The 17,241-nt window shown below is 40.4% G+C and overlaps 4 protein-coding genes across 6 annotated transcripts in view; all 4 read right to left on the bottom strand.

Annotated features, from left to right (window-relative positions):
- Window positions 1-137: 137 nt before the first annotated feature.
- Window positions 138-1,581, bottom strand: nanos3 (nanos homolog 3). The gene has a single exon (XM_039801902.1). The coding sequence runs from the start codon at window positions 1,430-1,432 to the stop codon at window positions 764-766; it is 669 nt and encodes a 222-aa protein (XP_039657836.1). The 5' UTR covers window positions 1,433-1,581; the 3' UTR covers window positions 138-763.
- Window positions 1,582-2,885: 1,304 nt separating this feature from the next.
- On the bottom strand, window positions 2,886-6,492 carry si:ch211-286b5.4 (afadin- and alpha-actinin-binding protein B). Of its 2 annotated transcripts, none has more exons than XM_039812014.1 (13): window positions 6,371-6,491; window positions 6,153-6,204; window positions 5,960-6,069; window positions 5,812-5,880; window positions 5,590-5,713; window positions 5,387-5,465; window positions 5,172-5,292; window positions 4,509-4,662; window positions 4,229-4,332; window positions 3,997-4,158; window positions 3,618-3,732; window positions 3,343-3,511; window positions 2,886-3,060 (listed from the first exon to the last, which is right to left on the bottom strand). In XM_039812014.1, the coding sequence occupies exons 2-13, from the start codon at window positions 6,202-6,204 to the stop codon at window positions 2,958-2,960; spliced, it is 1,362 nt and encodes a 453-aa protein (XP_039667948.1). In that variant the 5' UTR covers window positions 6,371-6,491; the 3' UTR covers window positions 2,886-2,957. The 2 variants fall into 2 exon arrangements, with proteins under 2 accessions (XP_039667948.1, XP_039667957.1); XM_039812023.1 differs by having other exon boundaries at window positions 2,946-3,060; window positions 3,347-3,511; window positions 6,371-6,492.
- A 795-nt stretch (window positions 6,493-7,287) lies between these two features.
- Window positions 7,288-11,147, bottom strand: si:ch211-286b5.5 (uncharacterized protein LOC100003596 homolog). 2 transcript variants are annotated; one of them, XM_039812043.1, is made up of 3 exons: window positions 10,943-11,147; window positions 10,229-10,355; window positions 7,288-8,898 (listed from the first exon to the last, which is right to left on the bottom strand). In XM_039812043.1, the coding sequence occupies exons 1-2, from the start codon at window positions 11,030-11,032 to the stop codon at window positions 10,230-10,232; spliced, it is 216 nt and encodes a 71-aa protein (XP_039667977.1). In that variant the 5' UTR covers window positions 11,033-11,147; the 3' UTR covers window positions 7,288-8,898; window position 10,229. The 2 variants fall into 2 exon arrangements, with proteins under 2 accessions (XP_039667977.1, XP_039667968.1); XM_039812034.1 differs by having other exon boundaries at window positions 7,288-8,901; window positions 10,943-11,146.
- Window positions 11,148-13,219: 2,072 nt separating this feature from the next.
- The window catches only part of LOC120556305 (deleted in malignant brain tumors 1 protein-like), a 58,666-nt gene continuing 54,644 nt past the window's right edge, over window positions 13,220-17,241 (bottom strand). Inside the window, exons 25-26 of the mRNA XM_039795836.1 lie at window positions 13,350-13,425; window positions 13,220-13,247 (exon numbers count right to left, since the gene is read on the bottom strand). Coding sequence (XP_039651770.1) covers window positions 13,228-13,247; window positions 13,350-13,425 — 96 coding nt within the window. The 3' untranslated portion in view covers window positions 13,220-13,227. The remainder of the gene's footprint in view (window positions 13,248-13,349; window positions 13,426-17,241) is intronic.

Raw genomic sequence — 17,241 nt, 5'->3', positions numbered from 1 at the left:
GTAATCTTAAATATTCTGTAATTATGACATCATTAATATATAATACAGCCAGAGGTCTGCCCTATATGGCTAGCTTCATATTCTATTAAATTATTTTAAAGAATAGAGAGAGATGATGACAAATAATACACAACACTGTTGTGAATTTACATATTTATAACTTCTGGCATACACTTAGTTCACATATTTCTTTTAACAAAGCAAGAAGAGCTGAAATGGCATTTTGGAAGAGCCTCAAGTACAGTATTCAAAATAAAACATGCCTCTAGAACAGGTATTTACACATCAGAACAAGAACAAGTCCCTCATATTTTAAAATATTTAAAATGCTGACATGGTCACAAGGTGTTTACATGCTACAGTAAAGTTATGACTGATGATGATGATGTAGTCTTAAAGGTTGACATTTATAATCCTTCAATGCATGGACAGTATGAAACTGGACATTAGGTGACCACGTTTTAAAAATGTAAAACAATACAGTCCTTTTGAAGTAGGTATGTTTCTCCTCCCAAACATAATATCTGGCAGTCGTTATTGAACGAGGATGATACAAAATCCAGACGGACGCGGTTCCAGAAGGTTAGGCTGACAAAAAGACCAGCTGGAAAATAACTCCAAATCAGCATTAGCCTGTAAAAGGCTACACGGCAAACGTGCCAAAGCATGCAAATGAAAACCACACGCGTGCTAATAAACAAATCCACACTTAAATGATAAAGGATTCAACCTTGTTGCTACCTAGCCTATACCATCCGTTGGTTCAGCGTCTGCACTTGGCGTACACGGAGCTGTACGCGCTGTCCACTTTCGGGCAGAAGCGCTTAGTGTGAGCTTTGGCCCCGGTGGCTCCGCACAGAGGACACACATACTGCCGCAGATAGGGACACAAAACGTCTCCGGCCTGGTTCTTCAGCCAGTGGGATCCGCAAACCAACTCGGATTCCCCGTTGTGCTTGCAGAAACTGCAGAACATGCGCTCAGGTGACGCCGGTAACAACGGAGGATCGGGGCTTTTGAAACGAGTGGTTTTCTTGCGTTCTTTAGGTCCCCGGGAGCCCATCGGTCTTGAAACTAGCTTCAAATCCACTGCGTCTGAAGCATCGGCACGAAACGGGTCTGTAGTATACCACAAAGCATCAGGTGGGTGTTGATGAGTCAAAGAGCCTGGCAGCGTAGATATACCGGAGAGATCTGGCCCGAGGTTGCAAACTGTGTTTATCCCTATGCGCACAGACATCAGTGCCTCGCACAGGTCATCAGATTCGGAGTGCGGTGCTTTAGAGGCTGGAAGTGCGGACTCATTGACCCTGTGCCGGCCCAGGATCTCTCTGATTGTGTCCGACAGTCCCATGTAGTCTCTCCAGGGCTGGAAACGTTTGCTGTCAGACTCCATGAAGCGCGGAAGGTGATGGAAGAGTCCCCAAACCATGCCGTTCGTTATAGCTCCTTCTCGGCCAAACGTCTTGTCTGCCAAACTCCCGTTCAGTGAGATGATGGGAGTTGTTGACTTTGTAACAACGATGTAAAGGACGACAGACACCCCGGCGCCAGGCACGCGTAACAAAGTTTTTTTTTTAAGTTGGTAATTGTTAATTGAGCACAAGTGGTGAAAGGAAAAAAAAAAAAAGCAACGCCCCACCGTGCGAGCAGCCAATCACATGAGCTCACGCACCGCACGTGCAGGTCATCAAACAAGAGGAGTGATGCCACTATGTCCACTCATGGCAAGAGTTCCATGCACATGTCACATGCCCGGTTTTCACACCAAGAAGCCCATTAGTTTTTTAACTTTTAGTTTTCAGGTTTTTGTTTCTAATATTTAAGCCTCATACATAGTAATAGAGTGATAAAGCAAGTTTTTCCGATTTTTACTAAGATACTATTAATACCAACATAAGAATAGTATTTAGGGGTAAAATGTATTTTAATTCATGCAGCAGTAACAATATTGACTGATTAACCTTTAGGTGCTGGTAAAAGATTTGAAGCAGCAACCTTTCCTGTTGAATACAGCCACTACTTTCACTTATCCCCATACAGATGGGAGACAAAGGAAATATCTAAATACAGCGGTGCTCATAAGTCTATGAACCCATGCTAAAGTTGACTAAAAAGAGGAATAAAAATGGCTCCATGAAATAACTGGCCTTTAAAAATAAAAATCTGCCTGCCTCTATGGGAATTTAACATAAGAGTGTGTATACTTATGCCCCCTGTATTTTAAGAAAGAACATTTATTTATTTACGATATATTATTCATTCACAAAGAAAATTGGTGTCCTTAAAGGTTGGATTTTTCCTCATTTTTTTAATTAAGACATTAAGATCAATTTCCAAAAGATTATGATTTGTTTTTATTCCTCTTTCTAGTCAACTTTAGCATGGGTTCATAAACTTATGAGCACCACTGTAAATGAGTGGAGAAACATAATACATGCAGATGCTTCCGTACAGGACAAGTGGGGTCTCTGAATGGTTTGTTGAGTATGAAAATAATGAATTAATTAATGGAGCAAAACATTAATGAAGGGTGGCTCCCAGCTGATGACCCTGCAGCTATCCACAATGGCACCGTTGGTGGTGCGGCAAGCAGAAATGCTCAGCAGGCAGTCACTTGCCTGTGCCACCACCTACACATTACCACACACAGACTTACTGTAGCAGTGGGCTACATTTAGATTTCCTGGTTTAAAATACTTTACCACATAGCCGCAACATCCTTGGTTTGATTCCGGCTGGTGAACTTTGTTGCATGTCTGTTTACACTGTCAGCTGTATAATAGAGGCATATAAAATACCTTTGAAAAACAATGTGTCAAAAAAATAAATAAATCAATTTACATCTTTTTCAAACAGCACTGTGGAAGAAAATAACACTAGGAAAAAAATAAAAATCAGCCTTTATTGATTAGTTTAAAAAGGGAAAACTGTAATGTACAGCCTATTTTTTTAAATCACCACCTATCACCACAATTGTAGTCAAATGACCAGTCTAAGTGTGGAGCCTGTCTTGTGTCTGCTCGGCCTTCCCATGTCTCTGACTGGTCATCAAACTCTCTGGTTTTGAGAGAAAAGAGAGGAACGAGTAATAGCAGTGATAGAAAACATTTTTACAGTATCATTTGGGCCTGATTAGCTGTGTGTAAAAAAATAAATAAAAATTAGTTGTATTTGTTTATTCTGCATCAGCAACACACATTGCCAGACTTAACTCATCCAAAGCACTGAGATTGCAGTGAATGTTTTGACCACAGGGAAAGCTGTCTTTTTCCCACGATTTATTTTTCTCTCTGAAAATGAAAATTACTGCTATCGCTATGAAAGCAGGATTTGACTAACCTACAGTTGTATGACAGATTGAGGGCGGAGTAGAGCTCAGGAGTGCTGGGGGTTTGAACTCTGACTCTTCTCTGATGTGATCCAGAAACAGCGGCTGTCCCCGACTTGGTTGAAGATGGTGTAATGGGAAGACAGCAAGATATGCCGGTGGGCCCCAAACTTGAGAAATCTGCAGTCACGTACACATGTGTTAGGACTTTTGAAGTAAATTTATTTCACCACATTAAAACATCAGTCTCCCATCACTCCACCCTTTAATTTAACTGCATACTCACCAAGTCCAGTGCTCTCTCTCCTGTTGTGGCTTGGTGCTCCTTTACCAGACAGAGGGGACTCCAGCAGATACTGCTGCTTCAGGACAGAGGCCTTCTGTTGCTCAAAATCACGGCGCTGTACACAAAAGATACAAGTTACAGAGTAAGAAGCAGCCTTTTAAGCCAGCATGCAGTGTATGAGGAAACTACTGTAAATGCACAAAAAGAGGCAGAGGGATCTCTCCCGTTTGCTCTTCCTGACGTTTGTTCCATTCCTTGTAATTTTGGCGTGGCCGAATCAAGGGTTTAAGGACAGAGGGTGTCGTACACTGTACGGATTTAAAGCCCTTTGAGGCAAATTTTCAAAACAATAACAGACCCTGCCTCATTTTCTTCCCACCTCATGGCTAAGTCGGATTGCAGCATCGGTGAAGGACTGCCTCTCCTTTTTAAAAGTCCGCCTCTGATGATCGAGCTCTGCCCAGCGCATCTGAAGACGTTCCCACTCTTCCAAAAAGTAGGAATCAGCCAGTTCACAGGGCACAGGCGAAGCAAAGCTGTCCTACAGACAGAAAGTAGTATTGCTAAGTCTGACGCTGGCAAAAGTGTGTGTCTGAGATGGACAATCATACCTGCAGCAGCTGCTGTTGTAATCTGACTAGCTGTTGACTCTCTTTCAGTTCAGTTTCTAGTTGAGCCAGGAGCTTGTCATGGTCAGTATCAACACCAGCGTGGCCTACAGTCAACAAACACCACACGTTGTATTCCTTTAGACGAGTGTTTCTCGATCATTGGTTTAGCAAAAACAAAATTAAAGCTGAAGACAAATCTAAAATTATTGATGTAGTCTTCTCAAAAAAGGCACAACTCATCAAAGCAGCACTTTAAAGATTGGTTAACCTGGGCGTTTACCTTCAGATGGGCCACCACCCAGTCTCCTCTGCACCTGCCTCCAATACTGAACCACACCTCCTGTTACATGGTCACCAAGCGCTACCTCAGCTTGATCAAGCCTGTTGTCTTCAGCTTGGGCCTCATTCTGAACATCCACACCGTCTGACAGGGTCTTTTTAAAAAAAGAAAAAAAAAAAGGTTAGACTTATTTGTTATGTTGAATACTTAATTATGGATTCAGCACTTAAAAATTGAGGAGTTCATTCTTCACCTCAGAAACAGTACTTGAGAAAACAATAAGACACGTAACTTTAGTAGCCGTTTTGACAGCTTTACACAGTCTTCCTCAGCAGATGGAGTTTCCATTTTTTCCAAACACTTTAAGGACCATGGTGGCTTAAAAGTTCAAGGAATGAAATCCAGAACAGCTACTAAAATGGACCTTGTATTAGGCAAACTCTGCTTTAACTCCTTAACCAACTCTGCAGCAGCAACATCTGCTGAGGAAGACCATTTGGAAACAATAGAAAGCTCCGGGACAGCTAAATAGACCATGTAGTGAGGTTGTTGTTAATACTTTAGGTTCACTTAATATTTAATGAATGTCTCTTGGGCTCAATGACCAATGCTATTTATTGACCAACACCAGCCCTGGTCAAAGAGCTCTCTACTTTTACTCACATGCTCCATGTCGACTCTGAGTGCATGAAATAAAGTGGCGATGCTGTGGCGCAGCTTCATCGCCTCCCTGAGCTCTGCTTCTCTGCGCTCCAACATCAGACGCAGTGTTTCCTCTTCTCGTCTACAAGGTGGAGAGAGCAAGTGAGGATGAGAAGGGAGAGGTGGAGAATGCATTTAGAGGCTGTAATCAAAAAGTGATGACAACAACAACTTACTTTGCAGTAGACCTGAATGATTTGATTGGCTGTTCTCTTTTGGCTCGACCTCCAGGCGCAAGGTTCAACACCTCTATGGCTGGATAGAAAAATGCAAGATAGTAAACATTTGCGTGGTTTCAGTAAACATGCTATATATAAGCAAACATCTGTGGGTAAAATATTCTGTCAATGGAACTGTAACAGGACTGAGTGAGTCTCACAGGGTCCTTTTATATTGTGTCGGTCAGTCAGCTGAGACACCCGCTCCTTCAGTCTGTTGGTGTGCTGCTCTCGACGCCTCACCTCCACCTCCTGCTGGTTACACCGCAGCTGCAGACGAGTGCACTGGCGAGAGGGTAGATGTGATTTTGAGAAATGAAAGGGGAATAGTGCATTCAGATTCAGTAACAAATTGCACTTGGTCTGTCACACATGCAACTTACTTTGGCCCGTTCACATCTCAGCATGTCCTGAAGCCTGGCCACGTGCTCACCCATCTCATTTAGTTGTTCCTACAAAGTAGAGGTTTAGTTCCCCACACCCCCAGAAATAAAAGCATTCATCTATTTCATTCACTTCATTTTGACCCACTCTGAGGGAGTCTCCTTGTTCCCTGTGCTCCTCTCTGTCGGCCCACCAGGAGGCGCTGTGGGAGAGCTCATTCAGAGGGCTGGGGCTAGGATCCCTCAGCAGAAAGCAGTCTGTGGTAGAGAAGCAGGCGGACATGTGGTTTGAAGCTTTTGGCTCATGTTTCTATATTTCAGGTAAAAGGTGACAGTATTACCTGAGGACTCTGAGCGTTTTCCAAGTCTCTTCTGGCTTAACCTGGAAGCCATCTGGATACCATATTCACATATTGGCAACAAGGGGACATTTTACACACATGTAATTGTAATGGGTATGCACCAAGACAGGATCAAGACAATATGTACACATACTTAAAGGACAAATATATAACTGTAGTAACAATGGATCAGTTTACATGTTTATGTAGTGCCTTACCTGAGCAGAAAAGTAAACCTTCCTTAGACAGATGCTGCCATTTTTATTTCCAGCTGATGGCACTTCTGCTAATTACCACAAACAAAGGGCTTGATGGAAGCTTCAGGATCTGAAATGATTCAGTCTAACTGCTTCCTACCTAACTTTAAACTTGTGCACATGATTTGAAAGTATTAACTACTTTTTATATTATAAGGAGGTGAAGGTGTTGTAAATCACATTCAAAGAAATGTCCATGATGGGAGGAGTAAACTTGATAATACCTGAGAAACACCCAGATTTACAGGCTCAGCAGGTTTAGCTCAGCATTTTTTTTTTTAAATCTTCTATGGAGTAGAAACTGATTTAGGTCCCAAAATCTACATCACGTTAGCGTATGGTGAAATCCATCAAACGTATTTTAACATGGTATTGTAATTTGTTTTCAAGACCATAAGTGGAGCAAACAGCCGGATTTTTATTTTTCCCCCTGAAAATATATCACAAATATTAATAAACCAGTCTTAGAAATCTTCCAGGACTCTGTCTGTATATGAAACATACAACCCCGACGTTGATACATGCCAATTCTTGGGAGTTAACAACGAGTTGTTGGTACTGCCCGTCTAGTGCTATCCTGTACATTTATGACAGTGTGGCCAGATGTCCACCATGGTCGTTATTTGACCAGGCAAATGTAGTCCAGCAGTCCACCGGACAACAAAACAACCACAACATTCACTTTACTATGAGCAGATTCGAGAGACCAAATAAACAAATTAAACAAAGAGGCTGCAACTTCTATACCATGTCTTCTTTGACCTGTTCATGTGTTCTAGTCACAACATTAACTAAAAGCTTATGAGTCATGAAGTCTCAAACAATTCAAAAGTGATGCTTTAAAAGATTGATATCCAAAAATCACATACAGCAATTAGTCAGTGTCCGAAAAAGTAGTTTAATTTTTAAAAGGTTGACCACATTAGCAAAGTTAAGAAAGATACAGGCTAACAGTAGTAAAGGTTTTGGTTGATTGGAATATGATTCCAGTGTGGAAAATTATTATTAAAGTCACTGCAGCATGATTCATTCAATACAAAAAATATTTTGGAAGTCTTGAACAGATATTAACATTTGCGGTTTGGCCATTACATTAAAGGTTCTACCAGGTTTCACTATCCAAACAGTGTAAGGCCTTGATGTGTTTTATATTTAAATTAAAGACAGGAACATATAGGCTAACAAAAGCAGCCTTAAAAGGGGAACTATGCAGTTTTTTTTTTTAGCTTAATTTACCTTAACTGAGCAGCTTCGGAGTCATTGGAATGGTTATATGACTTTTTTTGAGTTGAATGGTGGTCGTCTCGCCTCCCCCTAGCGCCTGTGAGCTGAAAAACCACCCTAGCAACTTTTGGCCGGAGAGACGCCGGCCTCAGCATCAGGAAGTATCGCGTGATATCAGGCCTCGCGATGTAACAAATTGCTTCACAGCACTGCACACATACGCCCATTCAGGAACCGGCTAACAAGGTAGCAATGTTTTTTTACCACATTAACGTCATAGCTGAGCCGGCAAAAAAGAAGCAGAAAGCTAGGAAAGCATTGTCGGAGGCACAGAGAAAGAGGAAACAGCAGACTGACCGATCGAGGAGTCAGACACGAGTAAACATAGGAGCTGCCAAATATCTATTCCGAAGCTGTAGGGGGAGCTCTATAGAGGAACCTGCGAGCAAAAAGCAAAAACAGCAAAGAAACGGCCAAAACTGCAGAGCGCCCCTTTAACAGGCTGTTAAATATATACAGAAAAAAGGCTGGATGAAAGGACAGTCCCATGACCTGCACTGATAGCGTTTGTACCATGTTGCTGTACCTTATAATAGTAGTAGAACACCTTTACCATTGCCATAAATACATGAATCGTTGTAGACACTAATCAATTTAGTTCAAAAGCTACCAGCATGTTTGTTGGCCACATACACAGTGTTTTCTAAAGACACACAATACAATACTGTGTTTGTGTGTGTATATATATATATATATATATATATATATATATATATATATATATATATAAAATACAATACATACATACATACATATACACACACACACACATGTAACACGACATGTTCTGGTTCTTGAACAGCACCTGGTTTAAATTAATGTTTGACCTGCCCCACAAAATACAAGAGGAAGTTGCACTTTCAGTAGCCAATCACATGGGTTGAATTTCACTGACACCATTAGGTAAAGAAACTGAGACTGGACATGTTAAGTACTAGGTAAACCAAGAACGGCTTAATCATTAGTCAAGTTAGTGTCAATAACATTTTTTTTTTTTAACATGTAGAGTTTGGCCCTGCTTTAATGTAACAGATGGGAGTTAAAAGCATTACATTTGGCAAACTAGTGGAGCAGTTCCTTCCCCCGAACCCATCAGTCCCATGGTGCATCATCCCAAGAGGAGCTGCTGGTCGATCGACAGCAACATCAAGTAGAAGAAAAGAAAGCCTTCGACGGGTAAATTCAGAAATCCTCCACCTTTCTTTCTGCTGTGGACAGAGAGATAAATGGGAAACACTTAAACCAATAACAATTAAAAAAACTAACAGTTATAGGCCTTTTTCTCTGAAGATATTATGTTTTGTCACAGTATGAAAAGCACAGGTGTAGTTAAAATGAATGATGGCTGAATTTTATTTAGCTTCTTCAGTTGTCACCTTGGCTGCGAGTGTCATTAAATTCTCCCCAATTCGGGTCACATTACTCCTGAAACATTTTATATTAGTAGTATTTGATTTAAAAAAAAATTCACTGTAGAAATTGCTGCTATATTCTATTATGAGAAAAAACATGTTCTAGTACAAACACGAAATGCAAGTATAATCCTGAAAATGCTATATAATAGTTGCCCTTTAAATTGAGGCTCGGTACATTTTTCACTGCATTTTGTTCATGGTTATGGTGATATAAATTTACCCCCACTAGCTAGCCTAATTTCTGTTGATTGCCTAATTGTTTATTGATATGTTTCAGCTTTCTTTTGTAACTAAAATATGATTAGATTTAGATTCAAACGTATCCACAAAGGCGGAAATCAGCTTTAGTACAGCACAATAAAATAGACTGGCACAGAATGCAATGAGTCAATTAATCAATTATTGGAGTGACAGAAAAATATCTGCAATTGTTTTTTATAATCATTAATCTTTTGTTGATTTTTTTTCCAAGCAAAAACAAAAAAAACATTTGCTTATTCCAGCTTCTCCAATATCAGGAATTTCTGCTTTTATACAATTGTAAATTGTATAGGTTGTGGGCTGTTGGTTGGACAAAACAAGCAATCTAAAGACATCACCTTGGTTAACTGTGATGCTCATTTTCTGTCATCTCATTTTATAGACAAAACAATGAATTGTTTAATCTAGGAAATAATTTGCAGAATAATCTTAAAATTGCACTTACATTTGACACTTTGTAGTTTGGCTTATTACTGTACCTTCCTGGTTAAATGGACTTGGAAGTCGCTTTGGATAAAAGCATCAGCTAAATGATATGTAACGTGATGTAATCTATGATGGAAATAATCATACAGCCCAAGACTCGTATGCAGGTTGAGTGAATTATTCAAAACCAAACTTGAGTTCAATAAAGTCATGTCATGTAAAATATTTGACCTTTTAGTTTTTGTTTTTACAACTTCTTGGTGCTCTATACTGCCTGCCTGAATTTGGTAGATTGGTTTAAGTGTAAACCAGTTTTATACGGTCTATGGTGTAAACTAATTGTAAAGGTGTAATTCATGTCTTCCCTAGTGTAATTAATAGTACATCTTAACGCTCCAGCTGAAGCCTCAATGAAGTAAAAAAGCAGGCCCACCTCAGAACAGAGAACAGGACTTGGGGGGTCTGAAGGGATTATCACTGGAGGGGACCCCGACCAGGAGGGGGTCCTTGGAGGCATTTTGGAGACAGAAGTTCCTCAGCTCAGCAGCAGCCTGGGACACCTGCAGAGCCAGACAACCCATCATATATATGATGATGGCGTGTGGGAGAGGAAACAAACAGCTTCTCGTCACATGTACATTATTTGTAATGCTCCAGCTGGCCTGCTGTCAAACGTACTCAACCCATTCTCTCATTTACATACACTGACTAACTGGCATTTTCTTTTGCATACCATTTGCAAGCAACGGCGCAATACACGGATGGGCGTGTGTCTATGTAACATTTTGAGAGATACTGTTCACCGGTTTCTTTTAGATAACTAACACCAAGAGGTTGAACTTTGATAAACGTGTCACTTCTCTCGATACTTTTGACACTTTAAAGTGGTGACGCGTTCCCAAAACAGGCCGTAAAACTGACAGGTGTTAAAACACGGAAGAAACTGTTCGCTTGTAGCTGTGGTTTAGTCAACTAGAAACCATTTTATGTGTGTGTGGGTGAATGTGTATGTGTATGTGTAACTTTAATTTTTAAACCTATGATGTAAGAGTCCACTCTGTGTCATTTCTGCAACAGTGTCTCCGCCATTCAACAGTCGGTTGGCTCTGTCTTCCGTGTTTGTGTGTCAGTGTTGAGGGGTTCGTACCTTGATCCTCCGGATACTGGCCTCTAACCGGAGCTGCTTCACGGCCCTTTTAGCGGTAATTAAGTTGTTGCTGGCATTGTTGTTGGACATGACGACGGCTGTCGGCTAAAAAAAGTTGAGGGGTACTTAATCTAGACGGCCACCACCGAGCGGAAATTAGCCCCAACTACTCTAAACCCTAAACCCGAGTGGGAACATTGGTCACTCGGCGCCCCACCCCCTTTGTGCCAGCGAGCCATTCTATTGGGCGCTAGGCCTGCCAATCAAAATATGAAATGAAACGCCCCCTGCATACACTGGCCATAATAATGATCATATATAAGTTGCTCTCTCATAGTTAAGAGAACATTTGCTAATGAAAAAGGGTTCATAATTTAAAGAATAATGTTTTAATTTTTAAATCTAAAATAGTTCATAGATCACTTTCTAATGTAACAAATCTGTAACTCTTAGAATCTGCAAATATGTTTAATGTATAATAGCTTTGTAATACATTCTCTTGTGTTGTTCTTCCACTTAACATAACTAAGACTATAGAAGTGTAAAAAAAATGGGCTATGTCAAATTATTCCAAGGGGTCCTGGTATATTCTCTATGTTGTAATGGGTCCTTGGTTGAAAAAAGATTGAGAACCTCTGTCCTAGAGAGCAGAGCAGCGTATTGTGATCTTCAGCTGGAGGGTTAAAAAACACAATGCAGTGGTTAATCACCACTTCATTTACCTTAAAGCAGTTTAGTACTATTTCAAATAAAACATGAGAGGGTACATTTTGTGCTGGGATTCATTGCACCCAAATGCAGTGTAGTTTGGAGGTACTTATGACTTATACCCACCAGACCAGCAAGAGAGTGGAAGCAGGGGTGGCCAATACCACACAATTTGGCAGTAGTATTCAGATCTTTTTCTTAAGTAGAAGTAGCAATGCCACAGTGTAAAATACTTTGTTACAAGTAAAGGTTCTGCATTTTAAATCTCACTCAAGTAAAAAAAAACACATACAAAATGTGTAAAGTACCAAAGTACTCATTGTGTAGAATGGCTCATTTAGGAATAATATATTCTATCACTGGATTATAATTAAAGATGCATTAATGTGTACATCACTTTAACATTGCAGCTAGTAAAGGTGGAACTAATTTCTGCTACTTTTTATACTGCAGAGTATCTTAATCTATAACAATATCATAATTTATTAGGTGATTTATATTTTGTATTGTAATGAATCTGGAAAGTAACTAGTGACTATAGATGTAAAATAAATGTAGTGGAGTAAAAGTATGAAGTAGCATACCCAAGTAAAATAAAAGTACCTCAAAATTGTACTTAAGTACATTACTTCGGTAAATGTATTTAGTCACATTCAAACATTGTATTTTGATTTGGATCTGAGACCAAGGCCAGGAGCAGAAAAATTGAAAAATAGGACTTACACACAAGAAATAACTACACTAATAAAAGCAGGAGGCCACATTTCTGGAAGTTATTTACATACAAAGAAAAAAATGTAATTATATATAAGACAACATTTCAATACATTTTCTTGCAAAAGGTTTCTTCTGTGCTTATTGCGTATAATATCTGCATCTGATATATCAAGTAGTAACGGACTTAGCCCAAAATGAGCACCCAAGCTTTTGCTTAGTTATTATGAGACCTCAACAAAAGTTGTTGAGACATTTCACACTAATGCACAAGTGTTAACCTCATGGTGGCGCCAGAGGAAGAGTCAGGGGATCACCAAAGTCATTATAATTCATCTTCTGGCCACCGTAGCTGTGCCAAATATAATGGCAATGCATGAAATAATTGTTGAGAACCTTCAGTCTGGTAATGTACCATGGTTGCCATTTTTACATTTTATTTGTGAACTACTGCATATTCCATTATCAAGGTACAGAGTTTTGTTTAAAAAAAAAACAAGGTTATTTACATACACACATTTCAGTTGCAAAGTTTACACCATAATATGAACAATTTGTCATTGGATCTAAACAATAATCAATGTATTTAAAATAGTAATTTACATGAAATACAGTCACATCAGGGCTGTAGTGGTAATTCACACAGAGAAGAAGAAAAGTATTGGTACCTTCACTTTCATTATAACCTTATTTAATAACCCAACCATAACAAAGTTATTAGAATTGAAAAATATAATTAATAATAATATGTATTATATAATGTAACACCATTTTTTATAATCTTATGTCTTATGAACAAAACTAAACTAAGCACAAAATAATATCACAATATGGAATATGTTTGTTTTATTACTGTTACCAGCTCACTCAGGTGACTTGTCCCCTGAAGATAAATAAGAAAGAGAGAAAAAACATGGTTATTAATTCATTATAGTTCATTATGTTCAGACATCAGCCCTGCGACCAAATTGTAACTCATACTCACACATGATTGGTCCAATGCTGAGGGTACTCAGAAGATCAGAGTTGGAAACAGAGCGATAGGTCCTACTTGTGCAAGGCTATGTGGTAGGAGAGGGTGGAAAAAATACACTCAAACCCCAGTGTTTATTGATTATAGATTGAAGCTATTGATGAAGTGAAAGGTGTGACTTACTGGAACACAAGAGGAGCTCCTCCGTTCGCACAGGCTGAGGCTGCAATGAAGGTAAACGTCTCTGTATTCATTGTGGAGCAGGAAGAACAGGGCAGAGAAACGAGCCCGGAGGGATGAGCCGCTCTCAATCACTGACACCTGTTGGCGGTCAGTGGGACACCTGGGAGAGAGGATGGAGCAATGTCACCATACATTAACTTTTTTTTTTCCCATTTCCATTATCCTGCACACACCATCTGCTGAGGCTCAAGAGGGATACTAACTTGTTCTGGATGAGAGGGTGTTGCATGGAATCGTCAGGGTTTGATGAGTGAGTGGCGTAGCAGTCGTCCAGAACAACTGCAAAGCTTGGATCTCTCTCCTCCACAGAGACGCCCACGTACAACGGCGAGCCCACTGGCAGGGTGACCCGGCCTGCTGGATAAGTCTCGGTGTAGTTGGAGTTGCGGAACAGAGACATGGAGGCTCTGGCTTTGGTACCCGAGCCTGAAATGCCATCTGCCGGCCTGTCAAGAAAAATATTTTGTTTGTTATGCAAGTTTTTTTTTCTTCTGCTTATTTTCATCTTGTTGTTGGTATATTCCTTCCTGTAGTCCATTCATATACAAAGTGGCAACATACACATGTTTTTTTCAACGTGTGTGGTGATGATTGTTGTGGCTTGGATAACTCGGTAAGACACTGTGGCATACAGAAATGTACGTTTATACTAAAATGGACGGCTAAAAGCAAAATATAGACAAGACCAATTTTCACCAGTTTTGTCTTTATTTATAATTTAACTTTACAATAATTTAAAAAAATACTGTAATCACAGCACAACAATTATATACCTAGGAGCTTCATTATTTTACAACTGTTCACATTCAATAAAAGGCTACTTACGGCAGAAATGGTCTGATAGCCACATTCAGGCTGGTGTCTGTGTCCAGGGGATACACGCAGGAGAAGGGAAGACTCACAGGAATGATGAAGGATGTGTTGCTCATTGGGTATATAAATAAATTATTGGAGTAGATGGCATGTGTGCTGTTGGTCTGAAAGACAGAGGATGGTTAAATGATTAGTCAGTTAAATGTTTATGGCCTGAGAGGATGTGCTATGTGGTAGAAGCAGCAGGACCAAGTTCTTAGAGAAATTGTCAGAAAACACTAAGTCTTTACCCTCAATGTGTTTCCACAGGCACCTGCTATGGCTTCCACTTCATACCACACGACACCATCAGTCACTCTGACCCAGGAGCAGTTGTGGGATGCCAGGTTGCCAGAGAATGGGTTCAAACCAGAGGATGTAAGGCGAGCCAAATCCAGCCCCACTTGGAGTTTATCACGGCCACAAATAAGCTGAGAAGGCTGTAGAGGAGGGTGCTGAACTGAAGAAAAAGATATAAGGTCGCCAAATAGAAGTGTGAGAGAAAGGAGATAAGATGATAAATACTATATACCAGATGAAATCAACATTAGAACCTTCAATAACCTCAATACAATCTCAATATAAAAGGAAACCTATACCTTCACAAACAACACTTGCATCTTCAACGTGACCACAGTCGTGGACCCCAAACCCTTGATGTCTGCAGTCTGTTATTGATGATTCATTTCCAGAACAACTGACATCGTCCAACCAGATGGGTCCACTGCCCTGTCCAAAAGCTGCATTTGACAGTGCTGAACGAGCTGTGCCACAGCCCAGCTGTCTACACACCACCTGAGCATCAACCAGCTCCCAGGCATCGTCACAAACCGTCCCCCACTCTCCACGGTGGAAGATCTCTACTCTGCCAGAGCAGGAGTTGTTTCCTCCATTGGCCAGACGGACCTGCCCCTCAACTGCTGTGCTGTTGAGTCCTGGTTGAACTGAAAGAAAAGTCACTGTGAACTCACATGACAACTACAGCCTATATTGCCATCAGTATTACATTAATTAGGGAAAGCCTAATTTTCTTTATAACCAGTAGGCGATTAGAGGGGATATGCCATCCCCCTTGTTAGCAAAATGACCCAAATGCCCCTTGTTTACCTGTCATCCCCCCTCTCCATCCCCTAGTCACAAAAAGATGTCAGGGGCAGAGGAGTTGTTTAGTTGAATGTGTTAGTCTTCCTGACGCATTGATCGTTTATCTGACTGAGGATTGTGTAAGTTAGAATCTATGGCCCCGACCATAACTGTGCTGTGTATTGATAAATCTATGGCACTGTCCGTGCTGCTGAAATAGCGGACAGATTTGTAATTGTGACTTTTTTTCTGAGTCCCACCCTAGTCTTGGATCTATAATATTCTCTAAACTATATAGCTAGCAGCGGGTGAATTAACAAAACAGGTCTGTCCCCCTGTTGAATATAAACAAAACGTCTACTGGATAAACAGATCATGTTTTCGTTGTGCACAAAACTTCATTTATGTTTTTAACACAAACTTATCTTTTACTATACATTTGACTTATCATCTACAAAACAATATCTATTGTGTGTGGCAAATATTAAAACTCATTGATGAGACCATTTTTTTAGTTAAATGTGAGCAAGAAGAAATGGAGTGTACTTTAAATATGGGTAAACATTTACCTTCACAGATGATGCTGGCATCTTCACCGTGACCACAGTTGTGGACCCCAAACCCTGGATGTCTGCAGTCTGTTATTGATGATTCATTTCCAGAACAACTGACATCGTCCAACCAGATGGGTCCACTGCCCTGTCCAAAAGCTGAGTTTGATAGTGCTGAACGAGGCTCTGCCACAGCCCAGCTGTCTACACACCACCTGAGCATCAACCAGCTCCCAGGCATCGTCACAAACCGTCCCCACTCTCCACGGTGGAAGATCTCTACTCTGCCAGAGCAGGAGTTGTTTCCTCCATTGGCCAGACGGACCTGCCCCTCAACTGCTGTGCTGTTGCCTGCTGTTGTTGTGGTAGTTTTCCCCTGATTGGTGGTGAAGTTCTGAGGTGGTGGATGAGGTGTGGTTGGTAAAACTGTGCTGTTGAGTCCTGGTTGAACTGAAAGAAAAGTCACTGTGAACTCACATGACAACTACAGCCTTTACTGCCATCAGTATTACATTAATTAGGGAAAGCCTAATTTTCTTTATAACCAGTAGGCGATTAGAGGGGATATGCCATCCCCCTTGTTAGCAAAATGACCCAAATGCCCCTTGTTTACCTGTCATCCCCCCTCTCCATCCCCTAGTCACAAAAAGATGTCAGGGGCAGAGGAGTTGTTTAGTTGAATGTGTTAGTCTTCCTGACGCATTGATCGTTTATCTGACTGAGGATTGTGTAAGTTAGAATCTATGGCCCCGACCATAACTGTGCTGTGTATTGATAAATCTATGGCACTGTCCGTGCTGCTGAAATAGCGGACAGATTTGTAATTGTGACTTTTTTCTGAGTCCCACCCTAGTCTTGGATCTATAATATTCTCTAAACTATATAGCTAGCGAGTTGGTGAAAAACAAAACAGGTCTGTCCCCCTGTTGAATATAAACAAAACGTCTACTGGATAAACAGTTCATGTTTTCTTGTGCACAAAACTTCATTTATGTTTTTAACACAAACTTATCTTTTACTATACATTTGACTTATCATCTACAAAACAATATCTATTGTGTGTGGCAAATATTAAAACTCATTGATGAGACCATTTTTTTAGTTAAATGTGAGCAAGAAGAAATGGAGTGTACTTTAAATATGGGTAAACATTTACCTTCACAGATGATGCTGGC

Source organism: Perca fluviatilis, chromosome 1 (assembly GCF_010015445.1).
Source record: "Perca fluviatilis chromosome 1, GENO_Pfluv_1.0, whole genome shotgun sequence".
Classification (NCBI taxonomy): Eukaryota; Metazoa; Chordata; class Actinopteri; order Perciformes; family Percidae; genus Perca; species Perca fluviatilis.
The sequence above is the reverse complement of the archived record's forward strand: the minus strand, read 5'-3'. Positions and strand labels throughout refer to the sequence as shown.

Excerpts from the sequence above, each read along its gene's own strand:
- nanos3 (XM_039801902.1), bottom strand. The coding sequence starts at position 1,432 with ATGGTTTGGGGACTCTTCCATCACCTTCCGCGCTTCATGGAGTCTGAC.
- si:ch211-286b5.4 (XM_039812014.1), bottom strand. The coding sequence starts at position 6,204 with ATGGCTTCCAGGTTAAGCCAGAAGAGACTTGGAAAACGCTCAGAGTCC. Across the intron at positions 5,293-5,386 it reads TCATTCAGGTCTACTGCAAA|ACGAGAAGAGGAAACACTGC; the intron begins GTAAGTTGTTGT and ends TCCACCTTGTAG. Across the intron at positions 4,333-4,508 it reads GGGTGGTGGCCCATCTGAAG|GCCACGCTGGTGTTGATACT; the intron begins GTAAACGCCCAG and ends TGTTGACTGTAG.
- si:ch211-286b5.5 (XM_039812043.1), bottom strand. The coding sequence starts at position 11,032 with ATGTCCAACAACAATGCCAGCAACAACTTAATTACCGCTAAAAGGGCC. Across the intron at positions 10,356-10,942 it reads CCAGTATCCGGAGGATCAAG|GTGTCCCAGGCTGCTGCTGA; the intron begins GTACGAACCCCT and ends CTGGCTCTGCAG.